Source organism: Mycteria americana, chromosome 15, assembly GCF_035582795.1.
Source record: "Mycteria americana isolate JAX WOST 10 ecotype Jacksonville Zoo and Gardens chromosome 15, USCA_MyAme_1.0, whole genome shotgun sequence".
Lineage (NCBI taxonomy): Eukaryota > Metazoa > Chordata > Aves > Ciconiiformes > Ciconiidae > Mycteria > Mycteria americana.
Window position 1 is genome coordinate 4362370 of NC_134379.1, and position 20425 is coordinate 4382794.

A 20425-nucleotide genomic window follows, 5' to 3' on the forward strand; every position below is an offset into this window, starting at 1 on the left:
ATCCATCAGCAGCTCCACTGCCTTCTGCCCTGGACTGAGGCATGTGAGCAGATTGCCACGTGAAACCTTGTTAAAATTCAGATACACACAAAACCAGATGAGTGATCAAGACCTGTGTCATTAAATGTACTGTATTAGATGCTTGCATTTCATTGTTTTTTTACCCAGAGTAAAAGTAGTAGTTGTATCCTCCATCTCCTCCCAAAAAGCGGAAGACTCTAGTTATAGAAAACATAGATTTTTATTATAAAAGTAAAATTATGCCATACACAAAGGAATTTCCTGCAACAGAAATTTGCATACTGCAGTCTTAATGTTAAAATAATGTCCAGAGCAGGAATTTAAGTTTAAGAGTCTCTCGGGCTACCTTTGGTTGCATGTTCACTGTGCAACTGTTCTTATGTAGCACACATTTTTTAACATTCAACTTTTGAATCGCTGTTACGTTTCCTCTTCTCTCCGTGGCCGTTTGCGAGGGTTCATTTCAGTATCTTCTGCATTTTGAGTGACAGCTGGAGGCTGCACATCTCGGAAGCCATGAGACTGTAACATATAAGCAAAATCATGTGATAACACTTCTGTGGATATAAAAGTATGAGTAACTAGTTCCCAGAAGATCAGAATAAGGTATGATGCTGTCATTTATTTTAGATGAGCGGCCACAGAACGTTTATAGACCAGGCTAAGCTCAAACTGCAAGCTTTTCAACACACATGCCAACTAATAACTGTGTCTCCTCATTTTATTTTTTAAAGATATTTTATTTTCACCAACCAGGCTGTCATTTTCATTTTACCACTAATAACCCCTATGGCTATGAAGCGCTGCTTCTCAGTAAATTAACTTATGTTGCCTATTTAAATAAATTAAAAGCCAAATCCTTCAGCCCTTATTCAAGCTCCCACAGAAGCAAGGAGATGACTGGATTAATTGCCGCAGTCATTTTCAGAAACAAAACTGTGAATTTCTAAAACCTGGGATATTTTTGTTTCATGTATCTACTTAATGAACTGAAAACACCAATGAGACATTGTAGGAGAACTGCATATCTGAATCAGTCTCTAGACTGCAAAGACTGTCCCAGCATAGTAATTTATGGGACACAATGGGATGAGGACCTCTAACTGCCAAAAACTAAATGTAGAAGTGAAAACTAGATGCTGCTACTCAGGAAAGCACTTAAAGTGATCTGTTTGGCTTAGTACCATTAGTATTTTCTGTTACCTTAGCTCACAATTTAATGATTTTAAAAGATTTTAAAATATGAAAGAGCTGGAAAATCAGTTAGTTAAACATGTCATCAATGCAGATGGAGATACTGAGATGTTGTGTGAAGTCTGCAACTGTCTGTCTTCCCATCCCCAGACGAATGCTGTGCAGGGAGCACTGCTGACAGCTCAGTGAAGACTCTCACTGCAGTGCAGACTTAGAGAGGAAAAGGGGTTACTCAGAAAAATAAATTGCTTTGGGGATCCTAAATGCTCAGGTAGAGACAATGTGGGGATGAGAGCATTTCAGGTAAGCTGACATTTTAGGTTGGTGCAGTGTGAAAAAGCAGGTAGAATTACTATCAGACATGTGACTTCTAAAATGCTAGTGTGTCCCACACCAAGATCAAAACAAAACAAAACCCACTCTTTCTGATTTTGTTTTGCTCAAGTCTCCCATCTCTGTATTTCTATTTCTAAATGCCTCACCTCACGCAGCCTGCTATGTTTTTAAAGGAACAAACAGCAAGAGGTGCCACAAGGGCAGAATTTGTGCAGTCCCTCTGCTATTATAAGCAACTCAAGTGTTATTCTAAATAGCATAATGGGGAATCTTCAAGTTTAGTGTTTCACTGCTGCTTGCATCTAATCTCTGCCATTTCCCTGAGGCACAAAGGTGGATCTGTAGCCAAGAATCCACTTAATCCAGCATGCTAGACTCCCAGCAAAAGCATTCCAATGGTTATAAAGGCCAGAACACGATAAAGTAGGCTGCTTAGTATGGATGTTTTCCATTTAGTTAAAGGCATGTACCTTCTGGGCATAGCGCCTCAAAAATACAAGAATTTTGTGCATATTTGTGTAGCTTGTTAGATTTTTAGATGGCAAGAATGTGGCTAATGGAACCAAGGACCTACAAAGCTCAGATAGTCTATGGTCATTTTGAATTGTTCTTTAACATCTTCTGGTGTCTACAGACTGCATAAAGATTGACAAAGGTAGATGGCTTTATTACTTGAGCAGTATTCTCATTGCTAGTCTGGCAGACTCTCCACAGTTCAGGGAAATACTGACAATTCCTACCCAGAATATAGGTCCTGGGTCTCTGTCTTTCATGATAAATAATCAGGTCACATTACCTGGGAAATTTAGGTGAATTAGATGATCTACTATGCATAAATCGATTTACATTTCTATACTCTGCATTTAAGAATGAATCCTTATCAGACTGTGAAAGAAACTATTTCATTTGATAGGTGTCCCACAGCTTCCACACTTGCTCAGAGTGGTGACTGACTTGCCAGTATGCTGGAAAGGACACAGCTGAAAAAGAACTACAGCTCGGTCACTAAGTTACACACTTCTCCATCGGCTTACAGGCACTGAACAGCCAGTCTGTCAATGGTACCAAAGTATCTAATTTGCATAAACCTAAACATCTTTGAGGATCTAGGCTTGAGGCATTTATTATTTTCTTAATTATCTTTTTCTGTATGCTGGTTATACATAGATGTGCTAGATGAGATTTGGAAACATTGAACATGTATTTACATCTTCCAGTTTAACTACGGAGATGGGAATGAGAAATTATAACAGCAGACTGTTACCATCAGACCTGAATTTCATGAAAGAAACAGGGATAATACATTTTTTACTTACAGAAACCATCTGCTGAAGCAGCTCAGCAGGATTAAGGGAAAAAACACAGGGATAATCTTAAGTTTTAACTAATCTTTGATTAGGATACACTCTCAACTGTATTTCAAGATTGTGTGCACTCACACAGAAGAAGAGAGCATAGCTGTTTTATAATGCATATAAAACTGAAAGGAAAAGGCAATTAAACTAAGATAAAATCCATCTGTTTGTCAGCTGGAGAGAAAGGGCTGCACACTCACATCGCATGATCCAAACAACCTTGGGATGTAGTCCCACTTACCCTTCCAGTGTTTACAAAACTAAGAAAAAATATATATATATTTACAGTATTTCTTCTGTGTAGGTGAATACATTCAGGAGTGAAAAAAATCTGATTTCTGTTCAATAGTTTGAAGATCTCATCTTATGGCAGCATTAAAATCTGCAGGAAATGCTATGGCAACGTGTTTCCATGAGGACACATAGCAAATAGTTATGGCATGTACCTATGTATCTGACATTTGAAGATATAAGAGTCGAGTGGTGGGGTTTTTTTAAACCTAAATGCAGCTTAGACCGTATGTATTCTCATTAATATGTATCTAAGCACTCCACAAAAGAAAATAATCACAGGATTTAACTAGGGATGAATAAGGACTCCAGCCATAAGCTGGAAGCTCCTCATATGATAGTGACAGAAGAGAAAAATCTGTATATATTGGCTGGTCACAGGGTCACTGGTAGGATGGAGCTATGAAGGAGAGAAATACAACCTAGGTTATATCAGGCAATGCACTTAAAAACAGAGATGTGGAAATATGTATGGCACAAAGCACTGGTGAGACCTCACGTATGATTCTGGTCACCCTTGTCCTAAAAAGATAAACTCAACTGGAACAGATGCAGAGAAGAGCCACTAGGGAAACAATAACCTACCTGACAAGGGAGAAAACAGCTTGGCTTGTTCAGGTCTCCCAAAATGCAGGCTCAGAGAGTGCATGATTGCTCTCTGTAATTGCACTTAGGCCAAAAGTTAACATCAAGGGCAGATAAAATAAGCAGTACTAGCACAAGAACAGATGGGGACAGGCTGCCTGTAAATTTGATCTGGAAATCCAAATGTTTTAACTCTAAGAGGACTAATATGCCGGGTCATTTTTCTAAAGAGAAAAGGTGCAAAATATTCATAAACCTGGAGACATCCCAGTATTACTGGCTACCTTCAGAAGGCAACTGAAAGGCAACACTAAGACAGCAAACATCATTCTCAGATATGCCTATGTGTCTGAAAATTCCTCTACTGCTAGCAATTTGCTCCCATCTCCATTATCTCCATCCCAAAAGAAATACTAACTGTAATGTGATATGGTATGGTTGACTCCTTCTGACTCGGTGATTTGTACAATGTTGCCAACCTGGTTAAACAAAAAACAGATAATTATGATTAGTGAGTATAACAATAAAAATTCCAAGTAACCAAATGACCAAGTTTTCCCACAATCATGGGGTAGGTGACCAGTGGAATTCTTATGTATGTCTTTTCATATAGGTCATTTAAACTGTGGGTGCCAAATTCCCATCCTTACATGACCTGCCAGCTCAAATACAATGTAGACCTACTAAAATGAGTGAATGATTAATTAGCCTTGTTTCATCAGAGTATTTGGTCACATTTTTGGAACAATATTAATTATGAATCAATTCCAAATGCCACTTTCTTAAAATGCAAACAAAAAAGGTTTTGAGCACAACTCTTTCCTACTCCATTAAGCAATCATTTGTTCATTGACCTCTCAAAGTTGGGAGATACCCTCAAGAATTCAAATACTCCTAGGGAGGTTTTTTCTAGAGATTTCACAAGCCTGTCAATATAACCTAGTGGATTGAGAATAAGATACTCTATTTCTAAGCCTGACCTTGCCACTGACATACAGCATAACCTTGAGAAAATCGTTTCCCTTGTATTTCTCCTCTAACACTTCCTTGATTTTGTGCATTTAGACTCTAAGCAATGCATCTTGATTTGTGCTTATACAGTACCTAGCCCAGTAGATGCTTGCATAATATAGATAGAAGATTGCAAAGCAGCTCAAAAGCAAGGGGTTTTTCCACCAGTCCCAGGGCTGCTAGTCTGCACCATGCCCACCTCCCCCAAACTTACACTTATGTAAAGCCAATATAGAAAGCGTTCTGCTCTCTGTATCAAGACACCCTGCCAAAGATCCCGTTAATTATTTTGGGTTTTTTTTTTCCTCCCTGAGGTGCCATTCTATTAGAGAGCACGTAATTACAGCCTGAGGAACACTGCCACTTCATATTAGCTACACAGGGAATTCCTCAGAACATTTAAGTGGTGGGTTATACTTTACAAAATAGCCTAAATCTGAAGCTGCAGAAGCCATGCTTTTACAAGCACTCAGCTGGAGCTCTGCTGCATGCCTCTGACTCAACAGGATCTTTCCTCACAGCAATAAGAACCCTTATAATTAAGCTCTGACATTTTCAGTAGTAGAGAGAAAGAAAGAGACAGGTATCATATTTGGCCAAAGCACAATTTAAAAAAAAAAAAAAAAAAAAAAAGGCTAATGGCTTCTCAAATGGTCATCTTTGTGCCCCAATAACCTAGTATAAAAACAACAAAACCACGATGGATCATCAGGTATAGGTCATTCGTGTACAAATGCCACAGAATCTAGCTATTTCTGCTTTTTACAGATAGGCAGTTGTAATCAGAATTGCTGTGCTTCTGCAGGCCCTGCTCCACATTAGCTGCATATTTAGAACAGTAAATAAAACATGCTTGTCTATCTTTGGCTTGCTTCCTGGAACCTGTATCTACAACCTTCCTAGCTATGTTGCAGAAGAAAAAAAGCTCTTTACTTTTGATATATAAAATTAACTTTTGTTCACTCTGCAATCATTATGTTGATGCAACTTCTGTCTTATAAAGGCTGTTAACTAATCAGTGATGTTAATTTAATTCCAAATTAAACAGCCTGCTGTAATCATTCTGCATTGCCTTCAAACTTAGAATTTAAAAAAACAAAACTCCAGAAGAAAGCGTCACTGCATTTCTCTTTCAAGTTTAACGAGCAAAACTATGCACAACAACATTCCAGCAGCATTTTTGTTCGCTGTTTGCAGAAGATTAGGGAATTGAAGCAAGGCTTCTTAATCTCACGTTGCTGCACTGTGATACCATATACAAGACAAATTTAACTGACCAGGAAAGAGAAGTGAGCTTGCAATATAGTGAAGAGGGGAGAAAAGAACCAGGAAACAGAAGAGATCTCCCTGCAACAGACAGAACTTCATACTGTTTTTAGAAGGGTCATCCTCATTCCTTTGGGCTTCTAAAATCCTCCTCCATAGGTCAGCTCTGCATTGGGAGTAAATGCAGCTCTCTTTCCATCTCTCTGCAGGTCATTGTAACTTGGAATCTGCATAGCTGTTCAGTTTTGCAGAACCATCCTGCTGCATTCAAAAGCAGAAGGGTCCAATGGCTGCCACTGAGGCTCAGGGGTCAGTACGCCTACGGTCTGTCCTCCTGAGAATCACTATCTAGGTGGAATGCCTTCTTTGGCTTCGTACTGACTGGGGCCTAAACGACTGAAGCAAAGAAATTTTACTCCCTGCTTACAAAATGCAGATGGTAAAAAAAAAAAAACCTCTACTTAGCCACCAGATCATAAATTCTTGTGTCTGAGCAACTGCCATGAGGATGTTATATTTTGATGAGACATGGCATCTTGTCAGAAAGTACAGCACGGCAGCAAGCTGACCACGGTGAGAAGGAGGAGCATGACAGTTCAGCCCACACTGTCTTAGGCTGAACTAGAAAGCTCTTCTTGAGCCTCAGTAGCCTGGGACATGGCGGACCAAGGCCAGAAGTCAAATTCAAATCCCTCCTTGGCCTCTAGGGACAGTCTGAAAAAGATTCTCAAATGTGACACTTGTCAGTATTATTATGTACCTTACTGGCCTACATTTTCACTTACCTCTGACTGTTGTCCCAGTGGAAGATTAAGCGGACAGTAGCAGCATGTCCCCAGCTTTCTCCTGGGTGACACAAAACAACAGGCCATTTTATTTATCTCCTATAACAGCAGCATCGTCAGTAAACTGAACTGAAATTAGACCAGTCTTCCAAAAAACCCCCTTGATTAAAACACATATACCTTTCTTGTAGTAATGAATCACACCTTCTTCATATGTGCACGGATTTCACAACTAGTTTATCAAATATAGTGAGACAAGGAATAAACTCTGTACTCACAGTGTTTTATAGAAAGCTTGATGCAATACTTCCATATTTGTAGAAAGATTTTATATATACCTAATAAAGGACAGGTACTAGACAAATCTTGAAAACAGAGGCAGCATGAAGAAAGATTTTTCTAATTACTGCTGAAGAAGTCTAGCGAGTACGTCTAAATCCTACTTCAAAATTGCGATATTCTGTCTCTCAGGCATAATTATGAGCAAACATCACTCCCTTTGGGATACAAGCTTTGGGAGAAAGTCAATGATTATTAAAGTATTAAGGGTCCCTGAAGCAGTCTTCTGCTTCTGACAGCAGAATGCAAAAGAACACAACCAAAGCAAGGGGCAGGGGGGGCATGGTGGAAAGAGAAGGAAGTTTGGATTGTTATCCTATTTCAGGGGAAACAGTTCTACTGCTCCAGTTCACACCTGACCACAAGCTCAGTCAATTTATAGACAGTTTTACTGGGTGTTTTCCTCTGTTTATCCCAGGAGACAGTCAGTAGTCCACAGATGGATTGCATTTTAAAAGTGTCATTTTGGTTAAGTGCTGCAAGCCTCTCCTATTCACCTGCACACAGCCCTGTAACTTCCAAATCACTTCTTGGCCTCCATCATGTCACCAGCCCCACATGCCCCATGTGCTCTGGTATTCATTATAGCACAGAGAAGAAAAAAAAAAATGAGTCAACTGTAATGAAGACCTAGACCCTCTGGGCATCTTGCCAGACCTTGCTCCACTATATCTAAGTTGAGATTAAAGATTTTGGCTATCAGATACAGTTCCGAGACAGAGATCAAAACATATTTTACAATGGGTACAAATTCCACACCAGAATGTTTCCAACTGTATCGAATATGAGAGAAAAATGCTCCTGTAAAATGAGATATTTCTGAGTTAAACTGGCCATAGATTAATATTTGACCTCCTTTCTAAATATATACAGTAGAAATGTCTAGGAACACCCAGCTTAGCTATCACTAGTGGGAGAGAAAGCTGTCCCCTTCCTAAAGCTCTTGACTTAATACCTTGCAGCATCTGTGCTTTTTTTTTTTTTCATAATTAAGAACTTCCTTTCTGCTAGGAAGCTGAATAAGAGTTTAGAGATTAATGCTCTTGTGAAATCTTAGAAAATGCTGTTTCTAAGGCTTACCAATCAATGGGGAAAAAACCTATTTAGGGGAGGCAACAGGACTGATTTTACTTGGGGTTTTGCTGCTGACCCCTCCCTCAATAGTTCCTTTGGCTACAACCAACCATGGAGGAGTAGGAGGTTCTTTAGCCTTTACGATGAGACTGTTGAAATAGCATCCCTTCAGAGTGGGTCGTAAAAATCACCCTGTAATCCACCAGCTCAATACTTGCACCAAGTCTATGGAATAAATTCACATCAAAATTAAAACAGCTTTGTACCACTCTGAAATACTCAACTTGAGATACTGCTGTTTAGGATGAGGGGAATATCTCTTAGCTTAAATATTTTACCAACTGGTACAAAGTTTCATTTTTGCAAGAGTACCCACTACTCGGTTTAACAATACTATGTGGTTACACACACATTCTGGTGAGAGTCACAATCAGTTTATGGTCAATATGAGGTTATGTCAAACTAAATGTTTGTAAAAGAAAATACGCACAAGACAATACATGATATCTTTGAAGTATAACCTACTCTGAATGCCTTCACATTCTTTACTGTCCCTATGACTCAATAAACACAACAGCTCCCAAACAACACTGGCTATTGAAAAAAGACAGAATCTATTAGCTTTAATTGAGTTTGTAGCCAGAAAGGCTGCCAAAAATAATACATCAGAGAGCAAGAGGCAAAAATAACAAGAAGGGTCAGATACTGGAAGCTGGGTCTTTATCTGCATGCACAGCTCAAAATTCCACATTCTTCACATTCTCGAAGGAGACTGTCTGTATTTGTTCTTTTTATCTTACATCTGTGCCAAATGATTCAATGCCTGTATAGAACATCTTTGCCTTTGTACTGTCCCCTTCTTCTCCCTCCCCTCCAGAACAAGGGAATCATTACTTAGTTCACAGAAACTGAAGCTGTGGACAGAGAATTTCTGCCCTTTAAGTGTACCATAAAATAATACAAAGTTACAACCTGAAATAAGGTTTAAACACTGAGCTTTTTCTTAATTTGTCAAAATCTTTACTTCAGAAGAACTGTTCTATTTTCCCCTGTGACCACAGCAGAAGAGTCTATATGAGGTACTCTGCTCATTGCCGGGCAAAATGGAGCAGCCTGTAAAAAACACTTAAACTCACTATGGGCAGGCTGTAGTTGAGGATCCCACACAGAACTTCCCTCTACATCATAACCATAGAGAGCAACGGGTAGAGTTCCAGCTATGCAGCAAATATGAAACATCTTTGCATATAATTAATGGAATGTGTTCAAGTGTAATGGCAAAATAAACAATTTAAACTGTTTTGGAGAGGCAGTGAATGATTCTCAGGGAATTTAGGAAATTGCAGCATAGTTCGAGGTGTGCAACCATTAAGCTGTGTTCTTCTATTAGTGCTTTAACCTGTTCATCACCACATTCTTGCTAGAGGTTTACTGCCCCCAGGTCAATCCCTACATTTTTTGCATCATCATTCACTAGCCAATTTCAGTCTAAATTACCTGATTTATCAGAGGTTTACTTATTATTTAAATAGCTCACAAGCTTACCTGGCCCACTTTTGGCAGAAATGGATTGGGAGACAATCACATAAACAGCTCAGCCAGCATATAGGATGCGGCAGTGACCTCCAGCAGAGGTAGTGGCCTCCTTAGCTGACACAGCTGGAGCTGGAATAGAGGTAACTCCACAGCCTAAGATCCTCAGGGGAAGGCTGCAATACAGTAGCTGCACATCTAAAAACCTAGTTACTCAGAGAGTTCTTAGTACCCAGTGCTTCCCCATAAAGGGTGATTCAGTCATCTTAAGGAATACTGATAGATCTAATATTGTTTAGTATTAAAAAGTTTGGTTTAAAAAGGAAAAAAAAATCCAGCAACACTCTCAACCTGTGAGTTTCTGCAATCGGAAAATGTCATGGCTTTGTAATTCCTTTTCAAAAATCTAACCAGGATTCTAATCTGCACACCATGTTTGAGCTTAGAATAAAATTTGATAGTTGCTAATTATAATTACAATGCTGACATGGGTAAGCACTTCTGTAGAGTTCCACAATGCTAGCAGTTCCAGATGGGTCTAATAGTTTCACCATTGATTCTGCTACGCTGCAGAAGTTCAGCAAACAATTTCATTTTCTTTGTACACGATGCCAAAAGAAAGGAATTGATGTATTTGAAGATTAACTCAGCTTTCAACTCACAAGCTATACACCTACCTAAAGCAGGTACCAATGTGGACTGGCTTTGTCCAATCCTTGTTGTCATTTGGTTTGTCAGAACTACCTAAAAGAGGAAACAAAGGCAAACAAACAAGAAAATCTCCAGAAAAGAAGCATACTGGTGGGAGGGAAGAGAGGGATTTTTCAAAAAGCTTTTATCAGTTACTCAGGCAAAACTCTTGCCTACTGTAATGAAGCTTTTGTGTTAACAAGAAGAAACTGTAAAGGCGCCTCATCTTTCCTCAATAGCCAAAACAAAATAAGAGAACCCTGCAAAATGTATTTTCAATTTACATAACAGGTAGTTTTCTTTCATTCGAGACTTTAAAGAAACCTAAATTTCTCCCTTCCCAAGGGATGAAACTCTACACAACTTGTATATTCCACCATATTTGTACTAAATACTGTTTGGATCTGTATTTAGATGCACATGACTTGTACTAGCCCTCTACAAAGAGATAGATTTCAGTCACTGTGGCATAAATGAACTTGGTGATGCTGCTCAAAACATGCATAAGCCTAGTGATTAACAGAATTTCTGCACCTTGTAGTCTAAAAATGCGCAAGTGGGTACAATACAAAGCAGAATGAAAGTGAACAGACAGAGCGGGGGAGTGTTTTCGCAGCACGAATCGCTCGTAGGAGGTTCACAGACAGTCTAGGTTAGATCCCTGGTAGAAGTGGGGGTGGGTGAGACAGAAAAGAGCCAGGAATATTAATTGCAAAGTTCATTAAAAATGAAAAAATAAAAAATTGTACCTATCTTAAACCCTGGGGGTTTTCATTGTTCGACATGCTTGTATGATTCTTGCTTGAACAGTTAGACAAGTGTGCTAGAGCAAGCAATTCCACCAAGCATACGGGGCACACACCAAAACATTTACATAGCTGAAAGCCCCAAGACATATATGGCGTATTTTAGAGAAGTAATTCATCATATATGGATGATAACAGCCCCAAATAGGCTCCCCATCTCACTTCTGGAGAAGGGCTGCTCTGGGCATCCTAGCACAACCCACCGAGTTCAGCTTTAGAAACTAAAGGAACTTACTCGCTACCATATTAGAGCATTCAGACTGCCCAGCTTTGCTGCCCGACAAGCCATCTCTGGCACGCAAGCTGAATTTAAACTGCTTGCAAGCTACATGGAACTAACTCAAAAACTAACAGGAGGGCCACTGAGCTAAATCATTTCTGAAGCTCTGTGACTGATCACTTCTTTAGCAAGCGTTTGTACTAAAATGCTCACTTGTTCAATAGAAATGTTATATATGTTTCCCTTGACCAAAGAAAAAAAGACTGTATAACGACAACTGCTCCTGTTCAAGGTCACCAGGTAGCCAGTTTATGAGTGAAAGCACTCAGTAAAGTGGAGGCTGTGCAAATCAAGCAGTCATATCACATTCGCCTCCCCTGGTGCCCACACCAGCAGGAAGAAGCTTCATAATTCATGTCGGGGCAAGCGAGAGGGTACGCTTTCAGCAGCAAGCCCAATCGCCTGACCCAGGCGGAATGTAGAGCTGTGCTCTTTCCCTTCCTGCAGCTATCAAAGGAAGCACAAGGGGAGGCTTATTTTTAGCAGTCAGGAACAAAAGCCAAGTGCGTGAGAGAGTTGTGGGTGACAAGGTTGCAAGTCACCTGGAAACGGTTATAGGCACCAGCACCATTTTGAGACTGTGCGAGCTCTAATTCCTGAACAATGCTTTTCTGTGCTGTAAAAGACTTGCCAAAACAACTTCTGGAACAGATGTAGCTTCCGAGTGCCATCTGCTGGCTACGTGGCTGCAGATTTGCTGGCCTCCATATTGGCGTAAATGACATAGAAACAATGCCCAGGAAGGAAGCTATGGATTTCAATGGATGCCAGAACAGCAAGCCAAACTAGCAGATAAAGTGGTTTTCCTCCCTAAGAACAGTTCCTCCGCTAAGACAGTAGTTTATTTTTAAACAAAGTGGAAAATTATGTTGGAACTGCTAAATACTCCGATGTATTTTAATGCGCGCGCTTTGTAGGTAAAAGTCACCAAAGGAACATTCCTTGTCCAAGCAAATCATTAAAGAAGATGATGTGAAACAGCATGACAAATTGATATGCTACCATTTAATTAAGATCCACAGGATGCTTTTAATGCAAATTTTACTTTTTTCAGCAAGTCTAGGAATTTTCCACCTAAACAGTTTTGTCTGTGCGATCCATCTATATTTACTAACCTAACTGGAAAACATGAATGTAGAGGACATTCTTGCAGTTTTATTTTGCTATTTACAGACAATTGAAAATCACATTTGCTTAATTCTATGTAATGTATTTATTCCAAAGTAGCATCTTTTGTGATTTAAACCCGCCCCAGACTTACTGCTGATTTATGATCATTTGCTATGATGATCAGCTGTTGTGCCAGACCATTCAAAAGCCTTGTTCGAAGCGAGAGGTCCTCAAAGTCATGGCGAAAAGGAAATGCAATTCCATCAACTACCACCAGTCGGACCTAAATGCAAAAAGAAAAGGGAAAACTACCATTACTATCCTACAAACAAATGACAAAAAGCAGTAAGACCTCTTTTTAAGTGCACCGCAATGTTTTATATAAGGTGATGACAATCTTTTATTTCATACTCAGATGTGCATGACAGTATAACACCTACTGTCTCTATATATATACATCAGAGAAAATCAGCACTCCACAGGAGTGCAGAGGGAAGAGCTTCAAGCTCCAAGCACACTAGTACACTTGCTAAGTGCAGTACTGCATTATGCATAGCTACTAGCTCAGACCCTAGCTGCACTAGCTTAAACACAATGCTGCACTAAGCTCTCCCATTAGTTAACTCAGCACAGAGCTGCCCTTCCGACGGTTTCCAGTTACTCACTTACAGCTAGCTGACTTATCTCTGCAGCACCTGCTACAGAATACAAAATAACAAAGCTGGACTTAAAGCCTTGCAGAAAAGAAGCTGGAGGAAAAAAAAAAAATCATTAAACATCAGAATTGTACTTCAACTCTCCACGAACACTAATTTATTTCACCTTCTCCCTCAAAAAATAAAATCCAAACCAAAACTAGAATACATGCTGTCTGCAGTCACTGTTAAGATAAATCATGAGATTCTAATTATCGGTGATCTATCTTAGAAACATGGATTTTAACAGATGCTTAAAGATATTCCAGACACTATGGAATGGAGCAGAGAACCTGTCTTGCCTGAAGATGTTTGCTTTGCTGAATTATTTCTTTTGTAGCAATCATTAGCTGAAGCTAGAGCACAATGCTGCTGCTGGCTCATCACCCTCAAGACACTATATAAACATTAGTCTGGGATTTTGATTTATTCTAACTTCATTTGTTGTAGCTGTTTTGATGACCCAAGTCTGTCTGAAATACAGAAGGGAGACAGATAGTCTTACAGTGTTTGCATGTTCAGATGTCACTCAAATCCTAGCTATCTACAAGTTCTTGCATTAATGCACAAGATAACAAATTGGAAACAACACGAGAAAACTGATTTTCTGTATTATTGATTTAACTTATTACTGGGAAGTAGTTTTGTGGCTGGAACATACAAGCCTGCAGCAAACATCACCCTGTGAAATGGCCCTGGGCCTCCAACTGAAAAAAAAGAAAAATCTTAACTTGAAAAAGAAGATTAAATAGTTAGAACTAAACCAAGATATTCTTCTGTTTCCTCATTTTTCCTCCTTCCTGCAAATTCTTTTCTATGAGCCTGTACATCTTCCTCATGCATAATTTTTTGACTTTAAGAACAATCAGTTTAACAGTATAAACATGACTCATGCTGGAAAGGAATGTATACGTAGTTATATAACTTGCCTGTCAGATGAATATGTCCAGGTAGGATGCAATTTAGTTTATTTTCTCCCAGTTCCACTTATAAAATAGCAAACAAGTAGACTTAAAGTATTCAAAAGTAGGCTACATAGAGAAAGCTTGGTAACACACACCTTCTACCATGTCAGTTTGTCTCTACTAGACCTTAAAGAATTATGTTTATTACAACAAGAATATTTTCTAACATAGTCTTTTTCATATTATTGGTCTATCTCATATTATTAACAAGATCTCAAACTAATTCATATTTCCCAATGACACCCTCTACAACTATGTCTCTCTGAAAAAAAATCTAAAACCTGGAGGTTTCCTGTGGTCCCAGTCTCAGCTCCATGTCTGCACAGAGGGATCAGGCTAATTTTAATGAGAGCTGGACTGCAATGAGCAATCTGTCAAGTCACTTATAGCCTGTCCAAGGAATCACCAGAAGGTCTTATGGTTCTCCTGCAACCTTCAGTATTTCAGGCTCCAGGCCAAGCACAGATAATCAGCACAGATGGTACCAGAGAACTGCAGCCCAATGTAACTGTGCTAATGAAGCCATGTACTTTCCACAAGAGCAAAGACAACAGGGCACCGTTAGTACCTGGCAGAGAAAGGGAAATACCAGATTACACTAAGCAAAAGTAAGACTCCCACCTCCGCTTTCAAGAACATAACAGATTCCAAAAATGGAAATGATATGCAAAAGACAATCTAACTAAACAACACTCATTTGTGCTCTGTTAGAATAAGGCACAAGTCATCTTCCCTGAAGCCTGTTAGGGAGTGATCTGCTGTGCAGAATCTAGAAATCTGGGAGGTGGTGAAAATCTGCCTTACAATAGCAATTCACTAAGACACTAGGTACTAGGAAACTTTTTGGCTGTCCACCCAAGAGTCAAGCTGCAGGCTCTGGTTGCTTGTAGCAACAGAAGATGTATTGGAAAGAAGGAGAAGAGTCACTTTCTGGATGCCAAGATGGTGCAGGATGCTTCTGGTTCTCAGTTACCTTCTAGGACAAAAAAAAAGGCACTAAGCCTTTCTGATCCCCCAGCATCATGGTGATCACACGCACACCTGGCTCAGAGACTCTTCTGCAAAGCAGTTTTGCGATGATTCATAACTCAGTGCTCACAGAAATGTTACAACATGTGGCAACATAGATCCAGTATCCTCGCCTCAAAGTGGAGATTCAGGATGATGGCAGCAGTGGTAGCAAAAGCAAATTACTCTCAAGGGTATTCGGGATGGGAATGAAAAAGCAAACAAGCAAGCAAGCTTTACATTTGTACTCTGGCATCATCCAATATATTACTGCCAAGCTGATGAGGTACCAAGGTGTTACTCATGTTACTCTACCTACAACAGATGAACATCCCTGAAAATCTTTAGTGTGAAGATGAGTGATAAAGTCTGCAATAACCCTTACCTTTGAATGCTCTGAAAGAAAGTCTGGGAGGAGGTAGACCTGTGCAAGAAGCTCTATGTAGTCACGGCAACGGAAGTAATATATGTGAGAAAGGATACTTTCAAGAGAGAAAGTCTCCAAAGCTTTTAGATGATCTGAGAACAAATAAATGGATGAGTAAATGAGTCAGAAGTCTGTACTAGCATATTGCTACTTTCATCATTCTACCAAACTATGCCTTCCACATATAGCAACAGCAAAACCCCCAGAAACAGAAACAGTCAAGGTAAAGAGTGTGGGAAACATACCTTCCATCTGGCTTGAAAGTCAAGAAGGTGGTGAGCAGATGCTATCTCAGCATTTGCACATAGATACACTGGAGCCTCCAAGGGAGTGCTCCAAAAATGAAAAATTTATTTCTGAAGAAAGAACTTTTCCAGTAAATCATTTTCAAGCCAGAACACCACCAGAGGACAACAGTGACTATTAATCATCCATTGTTTAATGTACAGGCAGTACCTCGTTTAATATGGTGTCCTTTTACCTCTGATCAAACAGAAGTTTGCTACATAAAATACTCTAAGAGTAACATAAAAGTTGTGTCAGTATCCCCAACACACTGATGAGTTATAGAATAAAACTCTTCATTAAATGCAACCTAGCTATATTGACCTTATGGAAGAGCTGAATTCCAGCCACAGTTTTACAATATGGGGCTTCAGCAGCAACACTGCCTTAAGAAATTCTGCCGTTCCTCTTCTCTTTCCCCAGCTGCTCTTCCTGTCCCTGCGTTGCAGCACATTATCCCTCAGTTTTGCTGACAGAGTTGTGTTTGGGTTTTGCTGTAAATTCGATCATTAAAGTGCTAAAAAAAAAAAAGCAAAAGCCAAAAAACCTACATACCTAAAAACCCCACAAATCATTATGTAGAAAAAGAATTATTCTTAAAGCAGATCAGCTCAGTCTGCAGCATGGCTCCACATACTGACGCAGTTCAGGGTATGATACATACAAGTGGAAATGAAAGGCTGGCAGCAAGAAGTCCTTAAGCCAGCACTGCTGCTGAAACCCTCAAACTGTAAAACTGCAGCCTACGAGACACTCGTTTCACTCAGATCCTAGCCTACTAGGCAGAAAGAAACGACTTAGCAACGTTACCTTCTTCTTGATGAGCTTCAGCAATAAGCTGGCAATGCTGCACGCAGGCAGTTGCAATATCCACTACTCTGTCTACCATAAAACTTCCTTCAGTATCAATGAACACAGCTTCTCCAGCTACGCCCCCGAAGCATTCTGGGATCTGTACGTCTACTGCCAACTGCATACTGCCATGGGAAACAGAAAAAAGATAAATATTGACATCACCAAGCTTTCCCCTCCCAACTCACTCCTAAAGTGACATTTCTGCTGAGGAATACATGGAACAGGAAGCAGTACAGCCATTATCATTATTATATTTATAATGCTGTATAAGAATCAGAGATTGCAGTCATGACAACAAGAAAAATGAACTCTCTTCGTACTTAAACTGAACAAAGAAAAGTGATTCTCAGTTGCACAAAAGTAATCTAAAAATAAAATACCATAGCTGTGTTTTCCCAACACCAGGCGCTCCACAGATCTCGGTGATTTTTGTTAGCTGCACACCACCTCCCAGAATATTGTCTAGTGCTGAACAAAAGGTGATGATGAAGCCCTGGGCTTGCTCTTCTTCCAGCAGTTCCAGCGCTGTGCACTTCCTGGTGGCGCCCGATGCCCCAGCAGTCCTTGCTGCCTCCCCGTGACATGCCTGCCTCACAACCTGTAATGCTTCCAGTGCCTCTTCTTTGGAGATTCCAATTTCTAGAAGAGTCAAACCCATGCAACACTACCTTATTTTTATAAACAGTGATTTATTTAAAGTAGGAAGAGATAATTCAACTTGTTTGACAGAACCTGATCATTCTGCAGTGTAACACAAAAATATTAATCCTTTTAATATAACGATGCACATGGCTTGCCGACATCTCTGGAACTAATGATGTGATTTCAAAAGAACTCAGGGCAATGATGCCCTGCGTTCAGAATTCAGGTGACAGTAAGTGATCTGCAAATAAAAAAAAATAATCAAAACTGCTGTTCATAGACGCGCACGAGATCTGGCAGAGCAACGCGCCTATTCTGCACTGAATGTGCCATCACATTAATTTCATTTGAAGCAAATAAGGTCCCGTAAAAGAAGTCAGGTTGCAGACTAATAAGTGGCAGTGACACCAACTGATCGTACTCTGAATTCTCAGGGTATTCCAGGGCTGAGCACCTCACACATTATTTTTAGATTTGAAACACAGACCGAATAAGAGAGGTGAGATACCTGCAGATATCTCCGTGGGTCTATCTGCATACACACCTATCTGTCAGGATCTAGCTACTTCACTGATCTTCAAGGCAAAACTATTACCATGTATTGTCACAGGTAATAAACCTACTGATAATCAAAATCACGATACACTTCTTACAACGGCTGTGAAACTCTTATTTAGGTTCTTGGAAAAGGTAACCTGACTTCATAGAAGCTTATTGTGTTTAAAGCACGGACAGTTGGGGAAAGAAGAGGAATGAGAGAGGCAGAATCCTCTGGTTTTTCTTTTTCTGTACCCCATTTACATCTATCACTCAGCATAAGAAGGATCTTTTATCAGAATCGTCTTTTTTTTTTTTGCTTAGGCACATGTGAAAGTCAGTAACTATTTACCTTCGCATGTAAAATATTTACTTTAACATGTAAATGTTTACTTTCACAAGTAGCCCATTCCTCTAGGCTGACCCGAGGTCTCGGGGAGTCCCTCAGGGGAGCTGCCCAGAGCTGAGCCGCGGCACTTCAGCATCCATTCGCCATTTAAATAAGCGAAACCCTGCCGAACACCCGGCCTCGCTAATAAGCTACTACGAAAGCTCCGCGGAAAGGGAAGGGCTGCGGGGGAGACCTGCCCCGAACGGGGGGGGGATGCCCGGGAGGCGGCCTGCGGGGACGAGGGCCGCCGGGCGCGGACCCGCCGGCAGCGGGGGAGCCCGTCCCCCCGCCGGTACCTTTGCTCAGCCCGCAGGGGCCGGTCTCCAGCAGCTCCTGCGCCGTCTGGAAGCCGGCGGCGACGAGCCTGGCCCGCAGCGCGGGGGCGAGCGGCAGGCTGCCCACCTCCCGCTGCATGCCGCCGGGCCGCGCTAGGCCGCGCCACGCCCCGCCCCTCCGCGGGCCGGCACCGCCCTCGCCGGCGCGCGCCTCCCGCGCCCGACTCCGGCGCGAACCGCCGGCCGCGCGCGTGGCGGGAGGGGAGGAGGTGGCCGCCGCCGCGCATGCGCGCTGGGACGTGGCCGCGTGCCGCGGCCGTTGGGGAGGTGTCGGCGCTGAGGCGGGTGAGGTGCTGGGCCCGGCTGTGCGGTGACGGGGTGTGCGCGCAGCCTGGGGCCGGGGGCGTTAGTCGTGGGAAGAGGGCAGGAACAGCCAAAGGGCTGGTGGGCTTGAGCAGCCCTGACCCAGGAGTGGTGCTGGTTTTGTCCTGCCTTCGTCCAGGCAAGAGAGGCCTACACACCTGACTGGCTTTAGGGGTCTGTCTGCGATCCCCGGGTTGTCACCTCTCCCTTTTCTTCTTTGGGACCATGTTTTCCCTTGGCCAGGCCTTGCCCACTAACAGAGTCCCTCATCGGTGTGTCTCGCGGGCAGGCCTTTCGTCAGAGGGCACAGCTGGGGGGAGGGAGGTAGCCAGCAGGACTAGAGGGCTGAGTTGCCTTCACCCTCTGTCTCAAAGAGTTGTCTGGAGGAAGCAGCCATGGCTCATTGTGCCAGCTACTGAAGTTTTTGAAGTCTTTGAGCTATGGTGTTTTGCAGCTTCATTATGTTTCATACCTTTTCCTAGTTCTGTTGAGGAAACAAGATGGCTCACGCTCTCCCTCTTCCAATTCCCTGCCCAGTCCAGCTTGGAAGTATAAAAGGTGACTCCCTGGAAGCTCAGCTGCATGAGTATGTCAGGCAAGGAAACTATGTGAAAGTGAAGAAGCTTCTGAAAAAAGGTAAAAGCTAAGTTTAGACAAGTACTGGCAGAAAAGTTTTACTTTTTCCTGTATGCTTATATTTGTGGTAAAAAAAGCCTACTGTGTACAATTGCATTTTGTGAGTGAAATATGTTTGCAAAATGTATTATAGTTTGCCTTTTCTGGTAAGTGGCACTAATTATTGCATCAAAAAACATGTTATGAGTATAAGTAAATTGAAAAGAAAACTAAGCTTTTAGTTGTAAGGTGCTCATAAGGAAATGATTGAGGTGGTGTAAAACTAAAATTCTGAGTGTGTGCTTTAGGAATACACTCTTTAAATGGGATTTTAACTTTAATTCTGATTGTAAAATGCTTTAGGTATGGACTAGATACTGGTCTTTTTGACACCTAGACTTTTAAGTACATGGGACCAGGGAATTTTGTAAACGAAACCTCGATGCAGTTCTGTTTCGTTTTTACTATGAAGAACTTCAATAGCCTGGCCTGTTCCTAGAGGCGTGACTTCTCTAGAGCACCGCTGACTGGATGTGCCAGCTGGGGCTGCCCGAGCGCTGCGGGCGCTGGGCTCCGCTGCAGGCGGGCGCTGACTTCCGCGGCAGACGGGTCCCGCCCTCCCTCCGCGCCGCGGGGGCTGCGCAGCTCGGGGCGGGGCGGCCTCCCCGCAGGGGGCGGTGTCCGCGCGCCT

At 41.5% G+C, this 20425-nt stretch overlaps 1 protein-coding gene across 3 annotated transcripts; it reads right to left on the bottom strand.

Moving 5' to 3' along the window:
* Window positions 1-229: 229 nt before the first annotated feature.
* On the bottom strand, window positions 230-18933 carry RAD51C (RAD51 paralog C). Of its 3 annotated transcripts, XR_012777936.1 has the most exons (10): window positions 18778-18933; window positions 17292-17550; window positions 16867-17033; window positions 15730-15863; window positions 12828-12959; window positions 10468-10534; window positions 6845-6905; window positions 6164-6320; window positions 4201-4261; window positions 465-543 (listed from the first exon to the last, which is right to left on the bottom strand). XR_012777936.1 is itself a non-coding variant. In XM_075517694.1 (9 exons), the coding sequence occupies exons 1-9, from the start codon at window positions 18893-18895 to the stop codon at window positions 442-444; spliced, it is 1101 nt and encodes a 366-aa protein (XP_075373809.1). In that variant the 5' UTR covers window positions 18896-18933; the 3' UTR covers window positions 231-441. The 3 variants fall into 3 exon arrangements, 2 of the variants coding, with proteins under 2 accessions (XP_075373810.1, XP_075373809.1); XM_075517694.1 differs by lacking the exon at window positions 6164-6320 and having other exon boundaries at window positions 231-543; XM_075517695.1 differs by lacking the exons at window positions 6164-6320; window positions 6845-6905; window positions 10468-10534 and having other exon boundaries at window positions 230-543.
* Between the last annotated feature and the right edge of the window lie 1492 nt (window positions 18934-20425).

What these genes read in the sequence shown, in the direction of transcription:
- RAD51C (XM_075517694.1), bottom strand. Translation starts at nt 18,895, where the DNA reads ATGCAGCGGGAGGTGGGCAGCCTGCCGCTCGCCCCCGCGCTGCGGGCC. An exon ending in TGAAGCTCATCAAGAAGAAG is followed by an intron (nt 15,864 to 16,866) that starts GTAACGTTGCTA and finishes ATTTGTTCTCAG; the next exon opens with ATCATCTAAAAGCTTTGGAG. An exon ending in CCATACCATATCACATTACA is followed by an intron (nt 544 to 4,200) that starts GTTAGTATTTCT and finishes TATATGTTACAG; the next exon opens with TCTCATGGCTTCCGAGATGT.